This window comes from Thalia democratica, chromosome 1 (genome assembly GCF_965202585.1).
Source record: "Thalia democratica chromosome 1, ktThaDemo2.hap1.1, whole genome shotgun sequence".
Taxonomy (NCBI): Eukaryota; Metazoa; Chordata; class Thaliacea; order Salpida; family Salpidae; genus Thalia; species Thalia democratica.
This window is the reverse complement of record NC_139165.1, coordinates 48025211-48032722: the sequence shown is the minus strand read 5'-3', so window position 1 is coordinate 48032722 and position 7512 is coordinate 48025211. Positions and strand designations below refer to the sequence as shown.

General features: G+C 28.6%; 1 protein-coding gene across 1 annotated transcript; it reads right to left on the bottom strand.

The window, feature by feature from the left end:
* Window positions 1-253: 253 nt before the first annotated feature.
* LOC145849201 (tubulin gamma-1 chain-like) lies at window positions 254-4922 on the bottom strand. The gene is made up of 4 exons (XM_082954317.1): window positions 4105-4922; window positions 3724-3816; window positions 1279-1462; window positions 254-944 (listed from the first exon to the last, which is right to left on the bottom strand). The coding sequence occupies exons 1-4, from the start codon at window positions 4908-4910 to the stop codon at window positions 669-671; spliced, it is 1359 nt and encodes a 452-aa protein (XP_082810443.1). The 5' UTR covers window positions 4911-4922; the 3' UTR covers window positions 254-668.
* Between the last annotated feature and the right edge of the window lie 2590 nt (window positions 4923-7512).

Genomic DNA, 7512 nt, shown 5'->3' with positions numbered 1-7512 from the left:
TATTCCAAAATAGTTGATCCATTGCTAGCTAAAGTTTAGAATGTTATTAACTAGTTTAATGCAAAATTAAATCTCGAAAAAAAACTTTTTAAAACAAAAAAATTCAAGTATAAGAGTTTACTTATTTTATAACGTAAATCTAAAACAAGAATAAAATGAATGGATTCTTTATATTACAAAATAATAAAAACCTAAACCTTCTAAAGAAAATGTGCAACTATGTTAAAAATGTACATATAATGAAAGGTCTTAAAAGTCATAAATTAGTTAGTAAGGCACAAAAAAGTATAGTTTTCAGCTATAAATATTCATAAAATTTTCTACAAACAGTGTAAATACATAATCTAGATTGAAAAGCAAAAATAACTTAAGCTAAAAAATGACAAAATATTTTATAAATCAGACATTTTTCAGGAAGGATGAGTCAAACAGCTTAAATATCATAAGAAAAAGCGTAGATAGTTTAAGTGTAAACTTCATCATATTTTTTTGAGGTGTAAAACGCATTCTATTAAGCATTAACTATCATCAAATAAACGATGAAACTACTTTTTTTTAAATTTAACTCATTTCTACTTTAATTTCAACCGGACGTACAAACAAAAAATCATGACGCTCCGACCAAAGCCGCCTTTCAAAATAATTCCATTCCCGGGACTTCCCCTCATTTACTGGCCCCATGACAGGTAGTCGTGGGTGGCCGCGGCCTTGTACTCGTCGATGAGCTCGCGGACAATCTCGTGGCTGGCGTCCATCTCGTCCAGGTTGTCCGCGAACATGGGCTCCTTGCGGAACTGGTCCAGGAAGGCCTGCCGCTGGTACAGCTTGCTAAACTGCTTGCTGGATCTCTGGAACAGCTCGGAAATGGACGTGTGGTTGGCCAGCATCAGACCGGACACGCGGTGGCTGGACTGGACGTAGGGGGACTTGCGCGATAGCGCCACCTGTTAGAAAACCGCAGTTATGTATATCTGTTTTAATGACTTTTTATAAAGAGATCAGCTTAAATCTTTCACTTTAGAGAAATAAGTAAAGTATAAAATAAGTACTGAAAAAAACAAGTTTTAAAAAAGTGAAACTTAATGTTTTACTAGTCTTTATTAGTTTTTTTTTATTGCAGTTTGTTAAAACAAGTTAAGCCTTAATGCCTATAAACATGTTTGTTTTTACTTTTTAGAATTCAATTAAAACTGGAAGGCACTACAGGCACTACTGTTTTGTAAATATATTCTCTGACAAATTTAATTTGCTCTTACACTTTTTCAACAATCTGCAAACCTGAATGCTGGCCGGTCCCCACGTGATGAAGTTGGCCAGTTTCCTCTCCCTGATTCTCTGCAGGCTCTTGTGGACCTGGGTGGTGTCAATTTCGCCCTGTATGATGTTGAGTATGGATATGAAGCAGTGGTTGTTGGTCCTCTGCCTGCCCGTGTAAACCATCATGTTCTTCGGCTGCAACAACCTGTTCGCATAGATACCATTGATAAGCTGAATGTTTGAGTAAAATACGTTTTTTAATTCCGAAAATAGTGTATTTTATTTTATTGGTACACATTTAAAATACTTTTTTTAAAAGCTTTATTGTGTAATTAAGCATAAGTACTTTAAAATTAAACTACTTGTTTTAAAATTACATTAAAATTCAAACGAAACTTTTTTTAAAGTTGGATAATCAATTTTTTTAAATAATTTTACATTTGACAAAAATACGAAAATTTACATTGTACTTAGTACTACAGTGTATATAGTTTGAATTGAATTTATTCATTTTCTTTTTACATTAATCTAATACAACTTAAAAATGGTAAGTAAGTTGTTACTTTAAGATTATTATTTTAGCAGAGAAAAACAATGTATTTATGATTTGAATACAGCTTAAATAAACAATCATAAATACGTAAGACTGGGTTTCAACAGAAATTTTATACGTTTTACTTAGTTAAAGAATACAAAACTTTCTGATGTATTGTAATTTATTATGAACTTAAAGTTATAAAGTGATAATAGATTTTTTTTACATTATTGATATTTGAGTTTGTTTTTTTATGAAACTAATTTAAGTTTTTATACAAGTTTAGGTTAGATTTTAAATAACATCCAAGGAGAAAATGCATATATTTATTATAAGAGTAAACACGTTTTAGCTAAGATCTTCAAAGCCGAAAAAAAAAAAAAGAATTAAAAAATTTACCAAAAAAAAGTAAGATATATTAGAATAATTAAAACTGTATACATAATGATTTTGGCATACCCTTTAAGACATAAAATATTATCATAAGTCAAACAGTTAGCAGGGTTCGTGCGCGAATTTTTTTTCATTTAGCCTGACTGAGACCAATTTAGCCTGACAATTTTTCAAAGTAAGGAAAATCCCCTTTAGAAGTCATTTTAGGTATTGGGGGGTCTTGATTAGTACTATTGTAGTTTCCCGACTTCAACCAGCTTTATCTCAAAAATATTTTGAGCTTTAAAAATCTCCAAAAAGCAACTCATAGCTTAGTTACAACTTAAAAAAATAAGACTAAATTGTAAAAAGGTGATTGACCCCCCCCCCCCCCCCCCCTATGCCCTTAACATAATAAATTCAGTGATAAGTTTTAAAATAATTGTTATATCTAATCTATTACTGGTGTAAAAATTTAATATACATACTAAGCACAATTGTTCAATTTAATTAAGCACTAAGTAAAAACATTATAACCAGAAGATTTAGATTACAACGACTTGCATTGTCATGTTTTAATAAAATTCAAAATGAAACGCTTACACAAGTATAAAAATTCAAACAAACAGTTAAGTTGTTGAAGTAAACTGTAATGTTTAAACTGTATTTTTCTTTATTGATTTTTCATAATTATGACGTATATAATCTACTAAAAACTAAATAATGAAGACTCTTAAAAATTTTTAGAGATTCAACGAAAGGTTTTAAGCATTTATTTTTATATAAACTGACTGGTTTTGTCTTTAATAACTAAATTTTTATTTAGAAATAAATTCACATCTCAATTTGATCTTGAAAAGATTTCTCTAAATTTTTAATCAAACACTTCAAGCATTTGAACTAAGAAAAACTGAGATTTCTCAATTTTTTTAATAAAAAACTGATTTAACCTAGCGTTTTTCAACTTTTTTAAAAAAACTGATTTAGCCTGACGCGCACGAACCCTGAGTTAGGTTGACTTTTTTGATGTTTGTTTGTAACAAAGAAGTTGTTAAGTTTAAAGTCAAAATTTAAACCGTGTTAATTATAATTTACTTTGCTGTCAGCAAAAACTTTTACTACTAATATGCTACTTTCGAAACTATTTATTTAATCAATCTATAAAAATAATATTTAATAACAATATTAAAATATTCTTTAATTCAAATTATTTTTTTAATATGAGTGCTTGGTATAAATTAATATGAGTGCTTGCTATACTATATTTAAACTCATAATGCAAGTTTAGCTTTAAGTATACTTCGTTTACTTTTTATACATACACTATAGTCACATGAGCTAAATGAAAGTATATACTTAATTATTACTAAAATAAAATGTAAAATTAAAACAGTTTTATAATTAAATTAAGTTTTAATTCAACACTTCAATTTTAAAAAGTATAAAAAATTAATTCTATATTACATATTAAAGTTTGAAAACTTTTAAATAGTTTTCCAATTGTATATTAACTCTTAATAACTAAAAAAAACTTTTTAGCTTTATTAAATTATACTAGCCTTCTCATAACATCAAGAACAGTTGTTTTTCGCACTGAAGCAGTTGTTTGATCTGTCACTAAAGGAGTGTATCCAGTCATAAGAAAGTGTAACCTAAAAAACTCATAGTAAATAATTTAATCATAGGGTTTTTGATAGTTGCGTATAACTAATATATCATTGTACTACAAAACAAACTGAAATAAAATTTTAAATTGAGCTAATTCAAACTTAATGATCTCAAATGGATTCTAAATATAACTTCACTTAATAATTATTAAATGTTTAACTCTGTTCAAAAATTGTTTTCAAAACAACAATTTACATTTTTTGTTATCTAGATTATAAAAAAAAAACTTCATTTCAATTTATTTTAAAGTTTTAAACTAGTTAGAAACTTACCTTGGAGTTGGAATTAAGCTAGCAACCATTCCTATCAAGTCATTATTCATATACCCAGGATATCTAAGAGTGGCTGTACTAGCACACATGATTGTTGACACCATCTTATTTATTTGCTCAAAGGTTGGATTCTGAATATGAAGCCTGTCAGTTGCTATGCTATTGAGTGCTGTGTTATCAAGAACAACAACAGCATCAGCATGCAAAGTTAATCTTTTCATGGTGAGCATTGTGTTGTAGGGCTGAACAACAACATCAGAAGCCTCATCTCCTTGATTCGGAAACACACTGTAAGTCTGGATGAGCTTATTTGGGTACCTGTCATTTAGCTTTTCCAGCAAATAAGACCCAACACCTGACCCAGTACCACCAGCTGTAGAGTGGCACAACATGAACCCTTCCAAGTTGTCAGATCCATCAGCTTCTCTGTCAATAATGTCAAACAGCTCTTCATGTATTTGCTCCCCTGAGTGATAGCCAGACGCCCAATTGTTGCCTGCACCACCTCCATGCTCTGACAGATATATGTTTTCTGGGTTAAACAAGTTTGAGTATGGGGAGGTTTTAATGTTGTTGATGACTCTTGGCTCCAGATCAACCAAAACAGACCTTGGGATGTAATGGTCATCATCAGCCTGGTAAAAGAAGACGTCTTTCCTATCAGTTTGTTCTTTTTCATCAGCAGCAAAAGACTGTAAAATTCCATCTTGGCGTATTCCATGCTCTGTGCACAGTTGCTTCCAGAACTCAAATCCAATTTGATTTCCACATTGGCCAATTTGAAGTGTGATTAGTTCCCGTGGCATTGTTATTTAAACTTATTGAAGTCTAAAAATATTGAATGATTGTGTTAATAAATAATATCTATATTTAATAACTTTTTCAGATTAGTGTAGATACAGTTTTTCTTTCATTTAAAAAGTAAAACAAGTTATAAATTATTGATTAATTTATAGTACAACACTCATACTTTAAAGTACTCAGGAAGGTTAAAAAATAAAAAAGCTCCAGGAACTATATTTGCTATTAGCATTCAACAGGGTTGCCACAAAAAAAAATTTAAGTGACCAAAAACTAGCCTGAGTTGGCCTGAGTTTAGAAGTAAAAACTATTAAGGGCAAGAAACTGAAAAAAAAGTTTAAAAAGCTTAAGTGTCTAAAAAACCAAAACAAAAAGAAACAACTTTATAATAACACAATGTATAAGAAAAAAAAACTTAAACTCAAAAAACTATTCTGGGATCTAGGAAAAATAATAAAAAGAGCTTAAGCTTTTCAAAAAAAAAATCAATTAAGTCTGAGTTAGCGTGAGATTTTTAAATCTCATACTAGACTACTTATCAAAATATAAGGAAAAACAGGGTAAAAAACAGAACTTTTTTTGTATTAAACTATAAACTCAACCTTTGTGAAAATAAACTAAATAAATAAAGTTGAAACATAATAATTTACTGTTGGCAAATTTTATACAGTAAATTAATGAGCACTTTTTTTTTCAGTAATTCTCTCAGCATAGTTGAATAAGTAAAAACTACTTCTTTCAGTGTTAATATATTTTTACTTTCATTTTAATCACTAAGAGCAGAACTAGAAACATATGCTTTCCAACTTTTATTCAAAAAGCTCTGAAATTTTTTTTTTCAGTAAATCTAAGTAGATGTTGTCTTGGGTGGAAAACTTTTCTTAATAAATTAATTAAAATTGTAAAATGGTGTCCTTTCTACTTTATAGATAACAATACCAACACAGAAGAGTCACTCTGCAATTGTAGACACAAAAACCTATGCCCACTCAAAAACAAATGCCTAACCAAGAACAGAACCAAGAAAAGCTACAGTTACCACAAAAAAGAAATAAAGGAGTATGTGGGAAGCACTGGGGGAACTTGTAAAACAAAGTGGTATGGCCTGATTAGAGGTATGAAAGTCCATAAGGAAAACAGCACCAAACTATCAAAATGTGTTTCAAAATTAAAATACAATAAAACTGATTACAGCATTTAATGGAAAATTTTACACCACATCGGAAAAACAAGGAATCCACAGAGAATCTGCATGAAATGTACCTATGAGAAGATGGAAATAACAAACGCTGACAGGGGAACTTCTTTAAATAAAAGGAGCAAATAAATATGTTCATGTGTACATTTAAAACTTCAAAACAATTCTTATTCTAAAACTTAAGAACAATTTGACAGCTACATCACTATTTTAACTTGTACAGGCAAATATTAAAACCAATTTTAAAATTTCAAATTCATAACCGATCGGATTTTATAAGCAAAATTTATAATTAGGCCTTAATACATTAAATATTTTTTTATAAATTAAATTCAGCCTAATGTTTAGTTGTAAGAGTTGTTTTCTTTTTTCTGTTGTTCACAAATTTTAAAAGGTTGCTATATGTAAGTATATTTATTTATTTGTTTAAGTTTTAAGATTATAATACTATTAAGTAGCTTACATTTTTAAAAATAAACTAACCTGGTAATATTATTATTTTCCTATATTGATAACTTTAAACTATAAGATTTATTTATATTTTTTTTAGCTTTTTATTTCAAATTTAGCGTAATGTCTTCTTGCATGTTATTGTAAAAAAAATTGCAGATTTTATTCAACTGATGATCTTGTTTGATTTGGTTTAAGCTAGTGAAACATAATGAATTGTAAATCATAAAATTAACAAAAACTAAATAGTAGAGGTAGAAAACAAATTTATTGGAAAATATCAAAACATTTCAAACTACGTCAACTAAAATAAAAGGAAATCATATTTAAAAACTAGCCTGGGTTTAATAAAAAATCTCAAAACTAGCTGAGTAAGCTTGAGTATTTTTTTGAAAATCTCAAACTATCTTTAGTGTGTGGCAACACTGATTCAAATTGGATATAAAACTTAATGTTTTTTTTTAATGTTAACAACATCAAAGACTATCAATCTACAAGGTTATTGTGGCTAAGACCCTGAATTTGTTTTAATTTAAATTAATAATCAAGACCTATTTTGTCATTAGTCAGTTAAATAGAAATCAAAACTAGAATATGTACTCAGCCTTTATATTTTATCGATGTAAAACTATTACCTACAGCCAATAAGTACAAAAGCTTCTGAAATTTAGATCTGTACTTATGCTTATCATTTAAGTTCTCTAAAACTTAACCAAGAATCACCAAGAATATTTAGAGCTTAATCAATACAACAAACTTAAAACTTTTCAAAAAAGTTTGATACAGTCAAAAAAAACTAATTAATAAAATATTTTGTAAATGTAAACTAATTATTTCTAATAATTAGTCAGTAATGTGCACAACAAAGGCAACAAAACTATACCAAGTTTACCAAAATATGTAGTATGTTCAAATTTGTTGGCAAAATTGACTGTTAGTAGTATAACATTTAAATTTAA